This window comes from Daldinia childiae (genome assembly GCF_008694065.1).
Source record: "Daldinia childiae strain JS-1345 chromosome Unknown Scaffold11, whole genome shotgun sequence".
Taxonomy (NCBI): Eukaryota; Fungi; Ascomycota; class Sordariomycetes; order Xylariales; family Hypoxylaceae; genus Daldinia; species Daldinia childiae.
The window spans coordinates 620590-644437 of record NW_022984652.1 but is presented as its reverse complement, the minus strand read 5'-3'; the positions used below and the strand labels follow the sequence as shown (position 1 = coordinate 644437).

General features: G+C 30.7%; 3 protein-coding genes across 3 annotated transcripts; 1 reads left to right on the top strand and 2 right to left on the bottom strand.

The window, feature by feature from the left end:
* GL218_08182 (Importin alpha re-exporter) lies at nt 1-3288 on the bottom strand (the record flags this gene model as incomplete). Its single annotated transcript, XM_033584975.1, has 7 exons — nt 1-628; nt 679-982; nt 1039-1121; nt 1174-2486; nt 2544-2882; nt 2950-3092; nt 3219-3288. The coding sequence occupies 7 exons, from the start codon at nt 3286-3288 to the stop codon at nt 1-3; spliced, it is 2880 nt and encodes a 959-aa protein (XP_033440993.1).
* A 3557-nt stretch (nt 3289-6845) lies between these two features.
* Nucleotides 6846-7590, top strand: GL218_08181 (NAD(P)H-dependent FMN reductase C4B3.06c; the record flags this gene model as incomplete). The annotated part of the gene is made up of 2 exons (XM_033584974.1): nt 6846-7029; nt 7169-7590. 2 exons carry the CDS (start codon nt 6846-6848, stop codon nt 7588-7590), a joined length of 606 nt encoding a protein of 201 aa, XP_033440990.1.
* Nucleotides 7591-22281: 14691 nt separating this feature from the next.
* GL218_08180 (Elongation factor 1-gamma 1) lies at nt 22282-23845 on the bottom strand (the record flags this gene model as incomplete). Its single annotated transcript, XM_033584973.1, has 4 exons — nt 22282-23242; nt 23297-23345; nt 23555-23741; nt 23813-23845. The coding sequence occupies 4 exons, from the start codon at nt 23843-23845 to the stop codon at nt 22282-22284; spliced, it is 1230 nt and encodes a 409-aa protein (XP_033440991.1).
* Nucleotides 23846-23848: the final 3 nt, after the last annotated feature.

Here is a 23848-nt window from a genome sequence, read left to right as displayed (position 1 = left end):
CTAGCTTACGTAGATTGCCATTGCTCGTCTTCCCTCGTCCGTAAGCCTCACCTGCAAATATTGGGCAATTGCGCCATTGTGTCGAGCATTAGCCTCAGTAAGGTATTGCCGCACCCAAATCGTGATGTCCTGGATCTCGGCGTAATCATCTCGAGCAGTCTTTTTGCATGTATTGAGAGCAGTGAAACCTAAGCCGAAGCCGATGTCGTCTACGTCCGCCTCATTAACTACATCATCCCCAACCCCTCCTGCTACCTTTGGTGGATTTAGTAGCAACTTCAGCATCGCTTCGCATGTGAATCGCCACCCCTTGAGGTAACGTTGGGCAAAGGCAGCGCTATCTCCCATCGACTTGGCGAATGAGATAACGGCGAGTTTGCGATCGATCGGGCGCACAAGCAGCTCCGAGCTTGGGAGAATGATGCTAAGGTAGATCTGAGTGAATAGATTGTTCTGAATCAGGTCTACTTGGCTGACGAAGAAATCTGCGCCTAAGCCTGCTTCCACCCTGGCTGACACTAGGTGATAGAATCGTACGAATCGAAGCTTGAACGAATCAGACGGGGCCTTTTGGAGCTTTGTGAAAAGAAGAGACAATATTTCTTTAAAGTAAGGCTCCAAAGCGCTTCTAAGGATAGGGTTAGCGGCGTACTACCGATTCTATTGGGCAAGACATACCTCTCGATAGATATAGTAATTGACTCTAGCAAATCGAACGCGTTCTGCTCTGTCTTCTTGCCGGCAAGGAGAGTCTGGAAGATGCCTAGAACCGACTGAATGTGGTTTTCTGCTACTATAATGCGGGATGCTCTAGGTATTATGGCAGCTAATAATCTCGTGAGCGCTGGGACGTTTCCTCTCGTTTCCCAAAGCGTTGGCATCATCAAAGGTCGTACCAACGCCTGGTATTGGTTGGGAAGTGCGCCGGTTGGTTCGAGTTCCAGTAGCTTGGCCCAGAGTTGAAACACATACGGCATGAACTCTAAAATATAATCCATTAGTATCGGGTATCTCGACATGAAAAATCTTCGCACATACCGTTTACATCTTCCGTTACTATTGCATTGAAAGGTGCCCATAGCCGCTCCTCTAATTTTGCCGTCCCACCAGACGAGCCGAAGCTACTTTGTTTAGTTGAAGTCCACAGGGGGGTAATTTGATGATGAAACTTACCTTACAACTGCACCTAGAGCTTCGAAGTGATAATAGTAAAAGCGCGGGTTGCTCGGGTTAGCTTTGATGATATTTGTGATCCCAACTAGATGATCCAAAACCATATCAACAAAACTTGAGATGCCAGTGTTCATAACGATTAGCACCCGCATGATACAACGCATAAGGAACTCATTTTCTTGCATCTTTGCCGGCGAGTTCTCCTTCTCTACAAGCTTGAAGAGATGGTCAAGGAGATCTTTCGCGAAAGGCTCGATGTCAGCTCTACCGAAAAAGCGAGCGCCAGAATCATCTGCTAAGTATAGTAGCCTCTCAACACAGATGGCTGCGTATGTATAAACGACGTAATTCGACGAGCCCATGTTCTGGATCAGGGGTTGGAACGCAGCCTGCCATTGCTCTTTGGACAGTTGGCTTCGGAAGGTGTAGAGGTATTTAATTGCGTCTACCTTGGAGATTGGCTCGACACCCGCATCGGAAACAAGGTCATTAGCAATGTGCTGCTGAAAGAAATCGACTACATTGACCTGCGAGTTGACTGTCCTGACGCCATGTGCTGCAGTCACCGCTCCTTTGGCTGCGATCGATAAGAACAGTGAGATAGCCGTATCCTTGTCCTTCCAGTTCGTCTTGCCTTGCTCCAGATAGTGGTTAATATATCTTCCTGCGACATTGGTGACCAATTGTTCGAATTCGCCTTGAAGCTGTCTTAGGAAGTCGGTAGCTGCCCTTCGTCGTGAATCTGTGTCTGACCCTTCAAGGTCACGACGGATAAATTCGATAGGTTCATCCTCAAATAGTTCAATATCGGACTCTCTCAACGCAACATTGGGTAGCACCACCTTTTCTACAACTTGTCCCAAAACGGATTCGTCGTTGAAAGCTCGGGAGTGCTGTGGGTTTGCAGCAATTGCCGTCAGGAAATGTAGCGCTTTACTGACGAGATTATCGTACTTAGTCTCGGGTCCAATTGCGGAGAGTAAATTCCACGCGCTATTAATAAAAACCTGTGCGAATCGGCCGAAATCGTCGTCAAATTTCGTAACGTAAAGCTGCAAAACTTCACAGATGTCAGCCTTGACTATTTCAACTACGCCAGCTTCTGAATCGTCGTCTGTCTCTAGCAGCGGGTTTTCGTAGGTTAAGTAGTTGTGAAGTAGGGTCGATAGGTGTGGCAAATTCGATTCGAATTGGGGCGGCATATCCTGGCAGGATAGATCGTAAAACACTTTGATGAGTAGACTTAACGTGTCGAAGTAACCCTTCAGGGCCTCCTTGTCGTTGGCATGAGCAGTGATCTGTTGGTCCGTAGCCTATCCTAGTATTAGCTGAAAGCAACCCTAGAGCAACTGGCGGGGATGAGTCCTTACACCCAGAAGATTTAGGAATGGCGCAGCGAATGTGTTTAGAACGTGGTTGATCTCAGTGTACAGATCATCAGAGCGGTACAGCGGCCGCCATCTGACGAAGATAGAGTGTGCGACTTCAAGCACGCCATTGTTGACCTTAAAGTTATCAGGCGAAAAGCGCGATACGAGATCGGCAACAAGGGTATCCCATCGACTCCAGAAATCCGAGTCAGCAATTATACTGATAGCCTCACCTAACTGCGTTTGGATGGTAGAGGGACAAGCAATCATAAGCCCAATAAGTTCTTGCTTTATCATGTTAACTTCCTCGATAGGAAGCTTGTAGTTGCCTTCTTCATCCTAAATAGTGTAGGAATTAGCATTAAACGTATCATAGCGTTAGATTGTACCGCTCATAACAACATACCACATAGTTGTGTCGGATGTAATTCTTGAAGCAAAGTGCTGCGGCAAGGCGGGTCTTGGGTTGAAGATTCTCGGTCGCTACTATCTTGAGCAGCTGTAGCGAAAACTGAGGTTTCTTTTCTTCAGCCTTGAGATCGTTCTCGGCTATTAACAATTTAAATATCAGTTTGCATGCCAGCTAAAAGCTATAATAGCCGTGGTCGCAGAGTGGGAATAGCGACAACTTATATGCGACACCGTAGGGCGGGGCAGAAGAGCTCTATTACGTACCTTTCCTATGCTTCACAGGGTCGAGAGTCGCATCCAACATCTGGGCTATAAGGCCCAGGTCTGAAGCCATGATGGCTGCTGCTCGTCGTGGCCGAAAGAGTTGGAATGCTAGAGTTGATGCGTGTATGTGTGCGTTTACGGTTAGGAAAAGTTGTTGGCGGGAGATTTGGACAATGTTAGGTTCCGCTTTCTACGTAGTGCATCTTTTAGTATTTAGCGTTAAGCCAATTACTATTTTTTTTTAATTCTTTTATTGACATTTTACTGTTGCCTTGCAAGTGTTTGGCCGACGAGGCAACCACAACCACTAATAAAGCTTGCTAGTGGTCTGTGCATAGGCAGTTTCTAGGTACGGGATAAATGAAAGAGGGGCATAGTGGGGTTGATATGCTTAAATCTGCTAACAGTCCTTTGATAAGCCCAATGCCCCACCATCACTGCATCATTATCATATAAGTGCACAGCATAGATGCTAGGTACCCACAATTAGAAAGCTCCGGCAACTCTAGGACAGGTACGATATAAAGATGAATTACACGTGACTTTCACCTTGTTGTCCTGGGTACCTAAACTTGCTTAAGACGTTCTTTATTAATATTAACGTTCCTAATACCTACCCTCAATATAGTGCTTATTTGATAGGCGAAATAGCTATACAAAGATGCCTAACATCTAAGCATACCTTACGATCTGTCAGGGATTGTTATAGAGTTTACATAATCATGCACGTGCCAGTTACTGCCCATTGAGTTGAGTTACTTTCCTATTTGAGCGAAGAAATATTTCCTAATTGGGCCATAGAAAAAATTCGACACAATAACCCCTCGTAAACTCGGGCATATATTTATTGGGTAACAATGGAGATAACGAAAGATACCTAGGTTAGATGCTTACACCCATGAGATGGTTTCGAGAAAAATATAATTTCCAGCGCAAGGATTAAGTATACATTACATATGTAGTAGTATTCGTCCAAGAAACATGCATTACAGATCGTGTAGTACGTAGTAAGAGGCATGGGCCTAGCTACCTAATAGTATAGTTGGTAATTGTATCAATCTATACACCCAAGAATCGGGGCAGACATATCCTCCTTATATAGACCCCATATTTAGCAGCTACCCTACGGGGTCACCCTATTGTCTCCCAACCCACGATACCACAACACCAGCGTATTAGAATACGCCGCTCAGAAATATGATCTAATTGTAGTTCTTGATGGTATCATCATAAGAAGGGGCATAACTCCGGTTTAAAGTGAGCTCAGGTTGTTGTAACCGGATCGGAGTCTAGTTCGGGGCTGATGACTTTTATTGAAATCTTGTTAATACTATAGATAGGACATCTTAAACCAAATTATGTATAGCCGTTGGCTTCCATAGTTTAGGACCAAAATTCATCGCAGAATAGCGGAGTTTTTTCATGCTTGCTAGGTCTTTCTCCTGATGGATACGAGCCAATAAAAGTTTGGATGGCGATGTATACTTAGGGATTATATGAAGCTTTTTCATTAGAAGACTATTCTTAGGACTGAGTGGCCATCTCATCATCTGGATTTTAGGATAGCTAACTAATACGTACCTAATTTATAGTGCTATCACTTGCACCTTTTTCCATCATGAGGTGAGACTACCGGCAGCGTATAACTTCCCCCTCCCCTCCCCCTTTTTTCATTTTTTTAACAAAAAGAAGAAGAAAAACCAGAAGACCAAGAGTAAGAATGTTCATAAAACTGACGCCAACCTAGCAAAGATACGTATATTAAAAATGCAAATTCTAGACCATACTTACATACCTAAGATGTATCCTAGTTTTACCTGGCAATAATGCTTATAGTTGTCATACCAGAATACTAGCTAGGTAGGGAGTCTTTAAAATGCCCACTCCGCCTCGAGTTCAAGCGTTAATAGGTAATGCTCTTGAGAAAAGTCATCTTATCACGTTCTTATTAGTCGCTTATTAATTATTTATCAAGTGTTTAGCAATTGCTTATTGATTTCCGGGTTTGAGCGCGATAGGTTCCCTCGAAAAAACTTTTGGGTCTTTCGGAGACATAATATGGGATTTCGGAAACACAATTATTGAAGTCTGTTCATCTTCGTAGCTCATTACATGGTATAATGATATTTACCTTGTATTGAGAGCAGAATCGGCGCGCAACTGAGGCGTATTAAGACAGATGAGGATTCAACAATCAATACATAAATAGATTTGGCACGCTTAAGAATAAGAATTATTGATCGTGATGATGGGACTACGCGTCCAGCTTGGGGGTAAGAGAGACGACCGGGCGGCTTAGAGACTTCCTCCGTCCCGCCTGTTTGCTCTACTCGCACACCGAACTAGAGTATCATTCGGCTCGTTATTGAGCCGGTATTTAACTTTGTGTCCGGATTGTGGCGTCCAGTCGATGAGATATTACGGGCTTCCAAAATCCCGGGTTGACCAATAAATCTCTTTTATATCGTGAAGCCGGGGACATAATCACCGCCAGGCCGGGGACCCCACAACGGATATTCTCATCTACCGGGCTTTGTCCTGTTTCTGCGGGGGACAATTTTACATAAATACGTGTAGTTGAGAGCCTCGTCGGCATGGGTACGTAATGAAGCATAGAAACTACCTTGTGTCATATTATTCTGTCTTAGACATAGGCTGGGTTGAAGAGTTGTGGCTGCTGATCGCGTAATCTCGGCAGCTTTGATTTGTTAATACGGAGGCTCTGCTGTAATTTCTGTGACAGGTAAACTGTCAGCATTATATAACACCTATAATACGGAAGTCTCCAATTACAAAAGTTTCTCAATTCCTCGAAGATAAGTTCCCGAAATGGTCATCGGCGATAAGGAAAACGTACCTTGTTCGGGCGTAGGGTAGCCCACCCATCGGCGTTGCTTTCCTTCCCCACATTCCGTGTGCGCAGTAAGTACCCACGTATTTATCGGCCCCGCCATTTACTCAATTTAGTCAAAAATCTTGCTTTTGTCCAATCAGAATTCAACGAGCTGTTCTAATGTACAATATCACCATGTACATGTGCCATGCAAAGACATTGAATATTTGTCGCAAGCCGCGTCCGAACGGACCCAGTGCCCGATGGACACGGGTTACGAACTCCAGTGTAGTAGTGAAGTAGATAGTAGAGTAAATAAGTTGAAAAAGAAGGATCCGATAGTCCGACAAGTCTCTGGCCTAGAGACTAGAGTATTCCGTAATAGGAAACAGACAAGAATTCATATAGGTAGCTTATTTCTCATCACGTACTTAGCTTACGATATCATTTTTTTAAGATGCAATCCTCCTTACAAATCCAATACCCCGGTGCCGGGGCGGACTTGTCACACATCCGAGCCTGCGAATACTGCATGTGCTCTAACACCGGGTTATAATGTTGCGACCTACTGCATTGATACCTTATATACATAAGAGACCATAGCTCAACAATAATTAAGGGACCCGAAGCCGGATATATCCTTGAGACGTACATGCCCTAGGGTGAAATATATCGGACTTAAAACACCACGCCCACCCTCCTACTAAATCTTACTCTCTTTCGTAGACATCTCTCTCTCTTAGACATCTCTCTCTCTCTTGCTCTCTTGGCCTAACGTCAAGAAAAACTTCAAGATGGCTCCGAAATCAGTCGCTGTTATTACAATGAGTACCCGGGGTACCCGGGCTGGACCCAATGTAGCTAGCTTCGTCCGGAATATTATCGAGAAGCCTCTGGCAGCAGACAGTATATCCGTTACTGATGTGGACGTCGTCAAGTTCAACCTCCCCGTCTATAACGAAAAAGTAGCTCCCATCAGTAAGTAGGCTCTTATATATATAGCATTTTCTCTTCTCTCATTATTACACTCTCATTTTTACATTGCTATGCAACCTCAAAGAATATAAAGAAATAGTTTATAATCTCTCTTGGGAACTCGGCCTAACACAACTGGCAGTGGTGCCCGAGCAGGCCTCTTTCGAATATGAGCACTCGAAGGCCTGGAGCGCTGAGATCATCAAGTACGATGGCTATGTCCTCGTCATCCCCGAGTACAACTACTCGATGGCTGGAGGCACCAAGAACGCCATCGACTACTTACTGCACGAGTGGAAGGGAAAGCCGGTTGCCATCGTCAGCTACGGTGGTGGAGGTGGCGCCAACGCTAGTGAGCAGGCCAAGGGGGTTCTCACCAACATGGGCCTCAAGGTTGTCGAAACGCGGCCTCAGCTAGCTTTTGCTAAGCCGGACTTATTCGCCATCATCGGCACAGGGAAACTAGGAGACGAGACCGTGAAGGCCTGGGAAGCAGAGCACATTCCGACCATACAGAAAGCTGCTGAGGAATTGAAGACCTTGTTATCGCAGCCCAGCGCTTAAGTCGATGCTCCCAAGGAAGAAGAAATTGAGTTGCGGTCGGTTAGCCGGATGATGAGGGCAGATGGTATCCAAAATGCCAGGATTAACAGTCTTGACTGAGCTTTCTTTTCACGGCAACAACTAGCTAGCTAGACACTTATAGACCGTTTAACGACATCTCATTTTCTGAGGACCCTTTATTTATAGAAACGGGGTCCATTTATAAGTGGCTAGGTACACCTCCTACAGCTTTAATACTCACGGCATGCTTGGTTTGAATAAGTAGACCTTAATTTGTCGTATAGACAGCCGTGAATGGGGTTGATTGGTAACTGGCTCGTATTTTACGCCGATACCGTCTACCATCTGCCCATAGGTCATCCCTCTCTGGTCTCTGGCGCTGCACAAACTGATTGGATGTCTAACATTCTTTATAGCCGGATTACTTTGAGCCCCTTGACCGTGAAAGCCCCAGGTAGCTATCGTAGATCCTTCGGGATAGTTTGTTTCTGCTGAGCCACTGTCTAGAAGATGCCAGATAGAATGGCCAGCGCTCTTCCTAACTTCTTCAAATCAATGGTATGTACATAGCGTCCTCGACATGAATATCGCCTTTGCTACTCTTCTTCCACTTTTCGGCCCGGGAACGCCAAACTGGAGCGCCTTATTTATCGTTAATAATTACCCCCCAATACGGACCTCTTGCCCTAATCGAAAGATAGACCGAATTAGTATCTGGTGTCCACAAGGAGGATAAAAGGCAGCCACCAAATTGATCGATAATATTATATTGGTCTTGCTGGGCTAATAGCCAGTTGAAGTGCGCACTGGCTATCCTGTGTAAAATATCCATATTGATCTCGTCAAACCGGTTTTCTATGCATGAGGCGTGCCATGTCTTTTTATCGAAGTCGCCAGAACTACCACGGCTACTTATAAACAATTCCATTGCACGATGTCCATCAGCCGGGGGCATATAACGAGAGACAGCTCTGGCTACGCCAAAGAAGCAGCAGATATTGATCAAAGTGGTAAGAATATATATAATATGAGCTGTTAAATAAGTATATAATGTAGATATAGGTATAGGGTGCTGATCAGGATGTAGGACTCTGCTTTCTCTTATCCTATTTAGTCCTTCCATTGAGTTATATATCTTGCACGAACTCTCTACGTACATAGATTAGTGTTGGATGGATAGTCCAATACTCCCTTCCCCCAATCCTTGTGACAAGAAATATTACATGTTAGGATATATTTTAACACCAACCTGGCGGTTATAGTGAACACTACATCATTGGAGTCAGGGTGGTTATAGATGATCTACCAACAATGCCACTATAGCCAATAAGTTCCCATATAGTGATCAAGGTTGGAAAGGCTTGAATGATCATATATGTCTCTTTAAGGTAAGACTTGTAAGATACTAAGATCATTAGGTAGCCTTACGCGCCGTATGGCTCTAGGGAGGTCAGCCACGGCGTTAACTGCGCACGCACATATCGTAATCAACAAGTCGTAGCGACGATACTTAGAGGCTAAAGATCAGATAAGAGATTCTAATCGACCAGTGTTATAAATAGTAAATAGAGAAGCAGCTAAACACAATAATTTAATCAAAATCAGCTACATTTAAATGATGTTAGTTGCATATTTCGGGGCTCCTGCTTTAGTAACAGAGAGTTGATAATTCCCAAGGAATCGTAACCGCCATAGTAATGAGCCCTTACATGAAAGAATGTCTTTTCTTCCTCTAACCCCAAACGAGCTTACAACACCACTCCCTAGCGTTAGGTACCTGTTTGGTGTTACGAAAGCTTCCAGACTTTTAATTAGAGAGGCTAAGAGGTATAACTTGAGATTGAGGTTGAAGCTTACCAACAGAGGATTCTTGACTTACTAAATGTTTATCGATCTTCGAAGTTGAGGACCAAAGGAAGTTACAACCAGCTTATTATTAATAGAGTTAGAAAAGTCACTTTTTAACGACACGTGATATTAGATAGCTGGAAGGAACAAACATAACTTGAGGTAGCCAACACCCACAAATCCATTGGTCACATTTGACGTAAAGAGAAAACTTTCAACTCTACAATAGAATACTCATAATTCATCTTATCTCATCTTACTCGCATCTCATCTAACAGAACCATTTCCTCTACTTTCTAAGCGAAGCAAAATGGAACAAGCTATGCCGCGATCATTTCTAGATCTCCCTGCCACCATTCGACATCGCATTTATTACTCAGCTGGCCTAGTCACCAACACCGATATCTACATGAATCGCGAAGAGCGTAGGAGAATCCGTCTGCGTATGGAACCAGAACACTACAAAGACATACCTGACCTTACATTTTCTCTCAATCTACTTATCACCTGTCGAGCTATCTACAAAGAAGCATCCCATCTACTATTCTCCACCAATCGTTTCTGCACAAAATATCCGCAGTCCTTATATCAGCTTCCTACTTCTTTCATACCGTCTCTATCATCCTTAAAGTTCTCCCTGAACGCTATGTATTTCAGGAATTGTTGTGGCGAGCTTCCAAAATGTCGCAGCGATATCAGACCAATAGTTAGCACTATCCCCGATCACCATACTCTACTCGAAAGCTGGGAAGATACAGTACGATTTATCAGTTCGCAAATGAAACCTCAAAACCTTAAGCTCAGCCTAATTTGCGATGTGGATGATGAAGAGACCGCATGCCTTGCTGTTACACCCCTTCGTCACCTACATTCCTTGTCCAGCTGCGAAATCCGACTCAGTCACAAGCCTAATAGCCAACTTAAAGACATAGCTCGAAAGGCTGCCCTACATGCCCTAGGACAGCGGGAACTCAAACCCGGAAACTTTCCCTTTCTACGTCTTCCACTGGAGATCCAGCTGGAGATATTAAGGTATACTGACCTAGTTACGCCTTTAAATCATGTTCAATGGATCTCAGATCATAAATACTGTCTCCAGCACTATTCTTGTGAAGCACCATACGAACCTCCGTTTCATACATGTCACCCTGATGCCCACAGAGCATGTATTGGTGATAGAGATCAGTGCCGAATATTATGCCCACATCAGAATTGTAGCGACTGTACCCATTATGCCTGCCAGTTTCAAGCTTGTGGGAGAAATGTGGAGGGCAGATATGCTTGTATTACGGGTTGCTTTTGCAGTGTAAGACATGCCTCTTACTCACCACATTGCCGTTGTTGGCAGCCTCCGACACCATTGTTACTGGTCAGTAAGGAGTTTTATGCAGCCGCACAGAGTGTATTCTTCTCCATGAATCACCTCACTATAAATTACGACCACTACATGTCACCCAAACTTGGAAAAGAAGTAACCGAAATTTTTACCAGCTTTATCTCTAGCCATACATTATTACACAATATTCGATCACTGCAAATCCATCTATGCTATTCCGATTTCAGCCAATGGATGCAAATTGTCCAGTGCATCAAGGATAAACTTATCAATTTACAATACCTGTTCCTCATAGCTTATCCTCGCTTCTTACCGAGCTGGCCAGACTTCCCTGATATCAACCCATACCCACGACCCACACTTGCGGAAGAAAGGGGCATCGATATCGTGAGAGAATCAGTCGACTTGGTATGGCCAGTGAGACATATTGGTTCGCCAAACAGTACCATCCGTTTGTTTTTCGTAGAGTTTTGCTTCGAGGGCACGTCAGTGTACTACTATAAGCGACATAAACAAGAACATCTTCCTACTACTATGATCAATATGGATATCACCAATATCCAGTCTGTGGAAGTTCATGTTGAACGAGAGGTTTGTAGTGATCTCATATGTGAGGTAGACGACAGCTTGTTAGCGTTGAAGTCGAGGAGCGGTGTATGGGTAGAAGGTATCTTAGCGCACCCTGACCCAGACGGTTATGAGGAATTTACTCACGAGTAATCTACATTGAGCTTTTCGCCGTACAGGTGGTATTTTTAAAGGCTATCTTTCCTGTAGCATACATATGTATGCCATGTATCCAGGGTTGCCATTCGGTATGAATGAAACCTAGGTATTATATATAAGTAGAATCCTTCGGTAGTCTCGGTTAGTTCTTACATGGGGGTCTAGAGAGATTCATAGAGCCGATTCGTGTTAGTTAGATGGTAGCTAAGTTATCCTTACTCAATACGTTAAAGGGGCCGATGGTGAGGTACTAAAATTCCCCGTATAAGCGGAGTGATTAAGGGGTTATAGAGAAATACAGGGGATAATTCGTAGCTCTATTGCATCTTGGGAGATAAAAGTTACGTCAAGGAGATTTATATTATAACATGTTCCCTAGTTATACTCCAAGTAGCGCCTGAGTACATAGCCTTAAGTCAAGTAGACAAGTGTAACGCAGCTAAATAGGGGCTGATAAGGCTGGTTTATTAGAGAGAATCTTTGATTGATTTCATACATAAAGTAAATTTCGGGATAGTTTAATTGAACTATCAACGCTTAGTCTTCTGTCCTCTGAGGGTGCTGTGCGCCTCTTATATAGGAGTACATCTACCCCTGAATCCACCCCTAACCCACTTATCCCCTAACACAACTCAAGAAACGCAACATCAATACCAACGCCAAATTAAAAATCAAGAAAATAGTAAACCCAAGACCAATATATTACAGAAAAGAAAAAAAAGCCCCTCAGAAAAGAAGGGTATTAGAAGTAAAAAAATAAAACATAAAAAATAAAAATAAACAAAAATAAACGTACAACACCAGGGATTCGCTGGTCGTCACCGACCCAACTACTAGTCCGGCGGTATCCGGCTTGTCTAGGGGAGAGCGGACGGGATCCCGAATTTTCCAGATCCTATGGTCGTACGTGGAAGAAGTAGGTACTATTGGGATATATATCGATACTCTCGGCCCCGGGTATATGGCCCTTATGCGAGGTAACAAGAACACTTGTAAACCCTGCGTATAATCCACTAAGAACATAAGGGGCAAAAATTCCAAACCCTCTTCGTGCTAGAGGTCAAGTTTGTTTACGTCAAGCTTACTTATATTCGTGTACTTTGACCTATCCTATCCTATCCATGGACAAGAGGAAAAACTTCTTGATATAATATTCATAAAGTAACTAGTATATAAGACATCCCCGTCTTAATTTCAATGTTTTACAAGGCAAGGCAGTCATAGGTGCCTAACTATCGCACCGTCCAAGTACTGGCGAAGGGGAAGAAAATACAGAAGTAGATAGTTATGTATAGCTGGCAAGTTTCCACGAAAGTCCCCGGTACCGCTCATATAATAGATCATGTTCATAAAATAATTATATACGACATACCACCAAAGACATAGATTCATTATTTATTACACATTACCCTAACGAACTCATCAGGAGTGTTACACAGACAATATGGCTAAGGATTATTGGTTAGAATATAAAATAGCCAAAAACCAATTAAGTAATTAAGATAACTATTTTTATAACTATTAAATAAAATATATTATAAAATAATATAAATAAATTATATTATAAAACTAATATATTAATATAAAAAAATTAAATATAAAAATATATTTTTTAAAATTATTTATAAATAGGTTAAGATTTTTTAAATTAAATTAAAAATTTTTATAAACTTTAAAATTTTAAAAAATTATTAATATATTAAAATTATTTTAAACTTTATTAAAACCTTATTATAAATAATTTTTTATTATTTTAAAAAAAGTTAATTTTTTTAAAAATATACGTATATTTTAAATTATTAATTATTTTATATTATTTTAAAATTTTAATTTAAAAACCATATAAATTTACAATTTTTTTTTAACTTTATTATTTTTAATCTTAATTTTTTTAACTTTTTAACCTTTTTTTTTTCTTTACTTTTTTAACTTTTAATTAAAGAAATTTAAAGGTTAAATTATTTTTAAATAATTAAACTTATATTTTTAAAAATTATTTCTTTTTTTATATAACCTAAAATAAACGCTATTAAAAACTGCAAAATTATATTATTTATTTTTAAAAAAATTAACCTTAAAAAAAAAGTTAAATATAACTTTTATTTATTTTTAAAAGGAAAAGTTTTTCTTAAAAAATAAAACAATTGTTTTTTTATTCGACCTAACATTTTAAAACTATTATTATTTTAATTAATTGATATAAAATTTACGTATTTAAATAAAAATAATGTTTTTATTTTTTATAAACTTTAAAATTATAATGTAATTATATATAAAATATTTAAAATTAAAAAAATTAATTTTATTATATAAAATTTTTTTAAATAATTAATTTAATTATATTTATAAATAAAGAAATTTTATAAATTTTTATAAAATTTTACCAATTTAATAAATAAAATTTATAAAAATAATATAAATTTTATATAATTTTATAATATAAATGTAATAGGTTAATATTATAGTTTTAATTAATTAAATTGTTTAATTTAAATAATAAATAAAATAATTTAGTTTTATTTTTTTTAAAAAAATTTAAAAAATTATAACCTATTTTATTTAAATAAATAAAATTTAATAATTAATAATTGTTAAATTAAAAGAAGTTATTAAAAAATAATATAATATTTTTTTAATTTTTTAAATTTAATAAAAATTTTAAAAAAATTTATTAGGATAAATAATTATTTAGGTTATATAAAAAAAAAATAAATTAAAAACCTTTTTATTTAAAATTATATTAATTTTATATATATAAATAAAATTTTTAAAAAATAAATAAAAGAAATTTAAATTTATATAAAAATTGTTTTAATTAAATTTATTAAAAAAATTAAAAATAATTAAAATATTTTGGTTAATTTAATTATATAAAATATAAGTAAAAAAATTATATTTAAATTTTTTATTAATTATTTTTTTTAAAACTATTAATTAATAATATTTAAAAGATTTTTAACCAAATATTTTAATTTAAAAAAAAATTTTAAAACTTACTATTTATATAAATATTATAAAATATATAAATTTAATAAATATTGAAAAATATTTGTATCTAATTTAAAATTATATAAATAAAATTTTTTATTATATTAAAAAAAGTTAAATTTAAGTTTAATCCTTTTTAAAATATGCCAAAAATTCTTGGAAATAATTTAAAAAATTTAAATAATAATGGTAATAATTTTAATTTATTTAATTTTTTTTTAAAAATTATCTTATAAATTATTATTAGGTTAAAAAAAACCTAAATAAAATCTTAAATTTTAACGTAATAATATAATAAAAAATAAATTTTTATAAACATTAAAAAAATTTATTAAATTTGTTTTAATAATTATTAATTTAATATATTTAAATAAATTATTTATTTATAATGGTAAAGATTTATTTAAATTTTGCGTATAATAATTAAAAATTAAATTATATTTAAAAATATACGTTAAAAATTTCTATAAAAATTATATTTATATTAATTAAGTAAAATTATTATTTATTAAAAAAAATTTAATTATAATATTAATAATACTTAAATTAAATAAAATAATTATATTTTATAAATTAATAAATTAATTATATATTGGTTTTATAAAAATATTTTAAAAACTTTTTTAAAAAATATAAAAATTTTAAAAAAATATATAAATTTAAATATTAAAAAAATATAATTTAATATATTATAAAGTTTATAAATTTTAATAAAGTAATTTAATAATTTGAAATAATTTTTTAAAATTATATAATTAAGATTTTTTTTGATAAAATTATTAAATTGGTTTATTTTAAATAAAAAAAAATTTTTAATATTAATAAAAAAATTTTAATAGTAATTTAAAAAATTGGATAAATTTATAAAAATATATTTATTAATTTAGGATTATTATTAATAAAAAAAGATTTTTTTTTAATATTAAAATATTTAAAATTAAGTTAAAATAATTATAATAAAAAAATTTATTTTAATTTAAATTTAAATTGATTTTTTAAAAAAAAAATAGATTAAAAATAAATAAAAAGTTTAAATTAAATTTTAAAAATTAAAAATAGTTTTTTAATAAAGAAATTTTAATAGAAATTAATTAAATAAATATTAATTAATATAAAAAAGATAAAAAAATATATTAATAATATAATAAAAATAAATATAATATATTAATATATTTTATTAAAAAAATATTAATAATAAAGAATTTTTACTTATTTTAAAAAAAGTTTCTTTTATTAAAAAGAAATAAAATAATAAAAAATAGTTTTTTTTATTATAATAAAAAAAAATTAAAATTAACGTAATAATAAAAAAAATTAATATTCTCCGTTTTATTATTAAAATTAAAGATTTTAATTTAAATTTTTTAAAACCTTTTATATTATATTTTATAAAATATTAAAATTAAATTAAAATAATTATTTTATTAAATTAATTATTATTAAAAAAATAATTAATAAATTTATAAATTTTAAAAAAAAAATAAAATAAAAATTTTAATTAAAAAAAATTTATTATTAAAATAATAATATTATATAATAATAAAAAGTATTTAAGTAAAATATTATTTAATATAAAAATATTAATTATAATTTTATTTATAATAAAAATTAAGATTTAAAAATTTTTTATTATTAAAAAAATAATATTAAAAAAAATAATAATATTTAATATAATTATTATTTAAAAAAAATTATTATTATATTAATTTATTAATATTAAAATATAAATTAAATTATTATATTTATTTAAATTTCAAATTTAATATTATAAATAATAATTATAATTTTATTTTTTTATAATGATAGTTTAAATTTTATTAATTTATTAATATTTTTATAAACCTAAATAATATATATTTTTTTTTAAAATATTATTAATAATATTATATATAAAATATTATATAATATATATTAAAAATTACCAATAAAATTAAAGATTTATTAAATAAAATTTTTATAAAATTTAAAGAATTTATTTTTATTATAATAAAAGAAATAAAATAATAATTTCTTAATTATTAACCTTAAAATTATATAATAAATTTAATAAAAAAAAAGATTCTTTTTTAAAAATCTTTATATATTATAAATAAAATAAAATTTAAGGTTTTAAAATTATAATTAAATAATATAATTAAGATAAGAAAAATATATAAATTAACCTTTTTTTATATATTTTTAATATTTTTTATATTAAAATTAAATTTTAAAAATCTTTTATAATTAATAATAAATTATTATAAATTATATACTATTATTATATTAATTAAATATTTTATTCCTTTTATTTTAAAAATATAAAATTAATTTTAAATTATTAAATAATTTATTAAAATAAATTTTAAAATAGGATTTAATTTGGTTTATATTAAAGAAGGAAATAAATAAAAAATGGTATTTAAGTATAAATATGGATTTTTTAAATATTTTATTATATTATTTAAATTATATAATGTTTTTATTATATTTTAAACTATAATAAATAATATTTTTAAAAATATAATTAATAATAGCTTTTTAATATATATTAATAATTTATTTATTTACGTTAATATTAAAGAAAAATATAATAAAATTATTAAAGAAATATTTAAAAGATTTATAATTTATAATTTTATAATAATAATATAAAAATATAAATAAATAGTTAAAAAAATAGAATTTTTAAATTATATTATAAATATAAATGATATTTTTATATTTTTTAATAAAATTAAATATATTATTAATTAAAAAATTTTAATTAATTTTAAAAAGTTATAATAATTTATAAATTTTTTAAATTTTTATAAGAAATTTATTTATAAATATTTAAAAATAGTTAATTTAATTATAAAAATTAATAAAAGAAATAAAAAGGATTAAAATAAATAAAAGAAATAAAAGTAATTTTTAAAAAATTAAAAGAAAAATATATTATTATTTTTATTTTAATTTATTTTAATTTAAAAAAAAAGGTTTTTATTAAAATCAATATTTTAAATTAAGTTATTATTAAAATTATTTTATAAATAAAAAATAATAAAAAATTATATCTTATAATTTTTCATTTATAAAAACTAATATTAATAAAGATAAATTATAAAATATATAATAAAGAATTATTAATAATAATTAATTATTTTTAAAAATAAAAATATTATTTAAAAAAAGTTTAATATTATATTAAAGTATATTTTAATTATTAAAATCTTACCTATTTTATTATTATAAAAGTATTAAATAAAAAGTAAATTTAATAGGTATAAAAATTATTTTTATATTAATTTATTATTAATTATTATTTAAAATAATAAAATAAAAAAGTTAATATTTTATTTAAATTAATTTAATATTAATTTAAAAAAAGGGAAATTAAAAACCAATTAATTATAATAATTTTATAAAAAAAATATTTTTTAATATCTTTAAAATTTAAAATAATATATTTAATTATAATAATTTTTATTTTTAAATAATTAAATAATTTTTTAATTTTATAATGATTATTTGAATTTATAAAAAAAATTAAGATAAAAATAAAAAATGATTTTTTATATATAAATAAAAAAGAAAATCTTGGAAAAGATTTTAAATTAAAAAAAGAATTTTTATATAAAAAGGGTTAATTTTAAATATTTTAAAATATTTAAAAAGATGTTATGAAATTAAAATATAATATATTAATAGTAAAATATATAGGAATAAATAAAATTTTGGAATTTATTATATAAAATTTTTGATGGTTAAATATTAAAATTATAATAAAAGAATATATATAAGGATATTTTAAATATTAATATAATAAAATTAATAAATATATATTTTATGGTTTATTTTAATTTATGGAATTATATTATTAATTATGGTATATTATTGTTATAAATTTTATTATTAATTTTTTTTTATTAAATGGTTGTAATTTTATTTAAGTTATAATTAATTTTTTTATTAAAATGGCATATTTTGTATTTTTTAAAATAAAAGAACAAAAAACCTTTAATTTAATTAAGATTTTTATTAAATTTTATTAAAGATTATATAAAATTTTTTTAAATATTATTTTTAATTAAAATTTTAAATTTATTATTTATTTATGGTAAAATTTTTTTAAATTTATTAATATTAAATTATAAATAAATATTATTTTTTATTTTTAAATTAATAATTAAATAAAATAATTTAATTAAATATTTAAAATATATTTTAAAATATTTATTAATTATAAAATAATTAATTAAGAAAATTTATTATTTATAATAAAATTTATATATAATAATATTATATTATTTTTAATATATATAATGTTATTTTATATAAATTATAATTTTTATTTTATTATTTATAATTTTTTAATAAATTTCTTTAAAAATTTAAATAATTATTTATATGTATATTAAATAAAATAAGTTTATATAAATGTATAAATATATTTAAAAAAAAACTAATAATAAATAAAAAAATAAATAAAAAAAAAAAAAAAGTTTTAATATTTAAAAAAAAAATAATTAATAATATTAAATATAAAAAATATTAAAATTAAATAATTAATTAAAAAGTTAAATAAAAAGATATTAAATAAAGGCAGGGTATCATGTGATCTCATCTTTGATCATATGATAATAATTTTAGTATAAATACCTTTTATAGTTATATACACTTATTATAGATAATTTTTTTTATAATAAATATATTCTTTTTATTTCCATTTATATATTTTATAAAATTATATTTATAAATCTTTGAAATTAAATTTATAAGGGTTTGATATCAAAGCTAAAACTACTAGCCTTATTTAATAACAACTATATAGCAATTTAAACCACAACCTTAATTTTAAAAAGACCATATTATTAAAAATGCTTTATTGTGGTTTGATCAGGTTAAATAGCCACCTTAATAGTTAATACCCAAGCTCACCTATTAATTAATAATTAAATTTATAATGGCTTTATTAATATTTTTAATTAATAATTTAAATAAAGTTTAAATAATTTAATTAAATTAATTATTAACTAATTTAAAAATATTTATTTACCTAATTTAATTAAATTTTAATATTTATATAATATAATATAATATAATATAATATAATTTTATTTATAACCTTATTAAAAACCTTATTTAAAATTTTAATAATTACATTATTTATTAATTATTAAATTAATATAATTTTTAAATTTCCAATATTTTTACCTAATTAATATATATAAAATATAATAAAATTTAAAAAATATTATTATAATTATTATAATTTATTTAATTATAAAAATATATATAAAAGTTATAATATTATTTTAATTAATTAAATATTAAAAGATTAAATTAGCTTTATTAACGCATAAAAAAATACGGTAATAAAGTTTAATAAAAATATTAACAATTATTATAAATTATTTTTAAAAATATTTAAAAATAATTATATAATGTTTTTTAAATTATATTTTACCTAATATATAAAATAATTAGAAAAATTAAACATAAAAAAAATAATTAATTAATTTATTAATTAATAAATTTATTATAAAGGAAGTAAAAGTTTAGTTAATATTAAAGTTTATTTAAATTAAATTAAGATTAAAATATTAAAGAAAATAAATAATTAATTATAAAGGTTATTTTAATATAATATTAAAAGAGAAAAAAAAAGAAATTAACTAAATTTATTGTAAAAAAAACTTATATAATTTTTTATATGTTTATTATATATTTAATTTATTAATAAATATTATAATTAAACTTAATATCTTAAAAATAACTAATTAATAAATCTTAATTAAATTAAATTATATCGTATATAAATTTAAAATATAATTTAAAACTTAATAAAATTAATAATATTAAAGATATTAGGATAAATATTAAGATAACAGTATTATATAAAGCTTGATTAATAGCTTTAATAATTAAAGTAATATTTTTTTTTTTTTTTTCTTTTAAAATTTTGGATTCGATCTTTGTATATATTGTTATTTTAAGGTTTTAACCTTTATTTTATGGGTTAAATTTAATTTCATAACTTTGATTAAATTTAAAAAAAAAATATAAATAAAAGTAAGATATTATATAATTTTATTTTTAATCATATAATAATAATCTTAATATAAATACCCCTTATGGTTACATATACCCATTATAAATAATTTCTTTTATAATGAATACATTTTTTTTATTTCCATTTATATATTTTATAAGATTATATTTATAAGTCTTTAAAATCAAATCTATAAAAGTTTAACACTAAAACTAAAGCTATTAACTTTATTCAATATTTAATTTTTTTAAAATTTAAAAAGTAATATTTTTTATTATTATTAAATTTTAATTATTTAAAAAGTAAAAAATTTATAATTTTTTTTATATTTTATTTATTAAACTTTATTGCGTTAATAATTAAATTTTATTTAATATTAATTAAATTTTATAAAAAATAACTTTAATAAAATTTAAAAATTATAAAATAAATAAAATTAAAAATTTTATATAAATTTAAAAAAATGTAAAATATTTAATTAAATAAAATAAATGGTTAATTAAAAAATATTAAATTTAAGAATTTTATAAATATTTTAAAAATAAAAGTGTAAAATAAATAATTATTATATTTTATTAATAAAATTTAAATAAATTTACAGATTTTTAAGTTTTATTAAAAAACGTAAACCTTTTATTATAAATTTAATTTTAATAATTTAAAAATAAATATATTAAAAAAAAAAATGATGTTATATAAATAATATGGTTAAAAATTATTAATTAAAATATAAAATAATTAAAAGCTAATTAAACGGTTAAAATAACTATTTTTATAACTATTAAATAAAATGTATTATAAAATAATGTAAGTAAATTATATTATAAAATTAACATATTAATATAGAAAAATTAAGTATGAAAATACATTTTTTAAGATTATTTACAAATAAGTTAGGATTTTCTAGATTAAATTAAGGATCTTTATGAACCTTAAGACCTTAGAAAATTATTAATATATTGAAATTATTCCAAGCCTTATTAAAACCTTGTTATAGGAGTCATCTGTCATTTTCTCATAAGCCAGTCCTAACTAGTTCCCTCCCTCCATCATTACTCATGCCTATTTTTCAACACTTAATCTCCCCCGTTTTTATTCTGCTAAGCCCTAACTCTATTCTTCTAAGTTCTGACTCTATGTTATATATTGGTACTTATGCTATCCTTATAAAAGGTCGTCGTTTTACATGACAGAACATAATGTAGGTTGGCTGTCGGGACTCGTGAGTATGAGGCCGACTTCGTCCCGGTTTCGTGTGTGATGAGTTCTTGGGGTGCCCTTCATAATTATAATATCCTTTATAGTGTTGATGTAAATTAATAACTAGTGTAAATCGTAAGATGTTATGGAATTTTAATCTGGATATTGTAGCTTGTGAATAAGTAGTTTGAGTAGAGTAAACCTACCTCACCTTAGATATGCTAAAAGCTATATAGTAGCCAAGTATAGGCGACTTACTAGATGAGTCATTAGGGCTCTTTCAATGAATGTGCATCTCTTTCTTCCGGATATGTTAGCTACTAGCTGAATTCATTTGTCCAGTTACTAAAAATAAGCATTCAATTTCCCCGCTTCTTTATAAAATTTAGGACATGCACGACACTTCAAAAGACATAGAATGGTTTGACGACTAGCATATTTTAGGTACTACATAGAAACCTAGTGCTACTTATAAGTTAACCTCTTTGGGTCTGGTATTCATTATCCCTATCCCTAAGCCGGCCCTCTTTGCATAAACTCGTTAGCTCATAACCATACATCCTCATAACAATGCGATAGCTTATTTGAAGACCTTGCCGGAAGCGTGCTTGTACTCCTTGCCGTTGTGGACGACAGGCTTGTCCCATGTCCACATGGATTCGACAAAGGCCTTGTCCTCAGCATTGGTAGGGTCCAGCTTAGTGAACTCGTAGCTCTCGTAATCGGGAGCGACGTCAAAGACAGGGAGGTATTGATCGCCTCGGATGACAAAGGCGCCCTCGATGACCGAGTCGTTGTTCTCGCCGTACACGGAGGCACAGCCGAAGAGGTACTTGCGAGAGCCCTCAAGACGGGTGTTGAATCCACCAATCAGGTTGTTGGACATGAAAGTCAATGTCAACTCATCGTTGTACTTGTACTTGACCTTCCAGATGGAGTAGTCGGTGAAAGGGACGTTCTCCCAGAACCACTTTAAGGAAACGTCCTCGTCATTGTTCGAGTAGAAGCGCTTGAAGTCGTCAAGAGCGAACTCTGATCGCGGAAGAGCCTCGAGAGGGTGCTTGGGCTTGGGAGCAGGTGCGGGCTCCTCTTCCTCTGCGGGCTTAGGGGCAGCAGCCTTGGGAGCCTTAGGCTTAGCCTGCTCGGTCTTCTTGGGGGCGACGTTGGTTAACTTGGGGGCGTCAAGAAGCTCAAGAGGCTTGGAGACATCGGCGTAGATGGGCTGATTGTAGACAGTCTCGTACCATCGAGCGACGTTGGGGTGCTCAGAGCGCCACTTCTTATCGAAGAAGTACTGGAAGCCGCGCGAGATGATACCAGCAGCGAACAGATCAGCAAGAGTGATGCGCTCGCCAACAAGGTAGGTGTTGTGAAGAAGGTGCTCTTCGACAACGGAGATGACCTTCTCCGAGTTCTTGGCGGCATCTTCAACACCCTTCTTGTTGTATGGCTCAAAGCCCAAAAGAGGGCGGTACCAGCCAGCAAGCTTGGGAAGGACCTCAGTGTTGAAGTATGACGTCCACTTCAGAATGGAAGCGTAGCTATGCAATGTTAGTGCGTGATTCTATAGGTATTGCTAGTAGACTATGACTTACTCTTGCTTAGTCTTGCCAAGGAGGGTGGTCTTCTCGTTCTGAGAGGTGACTGAACAATGAGAAATTAGTAATTTCCCACATCATTTTAATTGTGAATAAGCAATAAATAAATAAAAGGCAAGATCAGAAAGTAGAACCATGATCAACAGAGATTTTCAGATAGGGATAACTGTTAGAATAATGTCTAGGTCATCATTTGATGCCGTTGGTAGAGGTGTTGGGAATACGAATTCAATTTAGAAAGTATCAAGTACATACTGTAGATGGCAATGGCCATAGACTCAGTCAAGGTGTAGCCATCGCTGCCAACGAAGGTAGGGATCTTGGCAAGGGGGTTCGCCTTGAGGAACTCAGGAGACGGGTTAACTGTGTCGGCCTCGACGATGTCTAGGTCCAACCCATTGGCCTTCGCAACCGCGAGGATCGCGGTAGAGCGGGGGTTAAGCTGCGCGACGGACACAAGTCAGTATTTGCGTAGAAAAATAAGATAAGACAGCTTTAGTTATTGTTACTTACCTCCTTGGTAAAGATCTTTCCGAATGGCGCCATTGT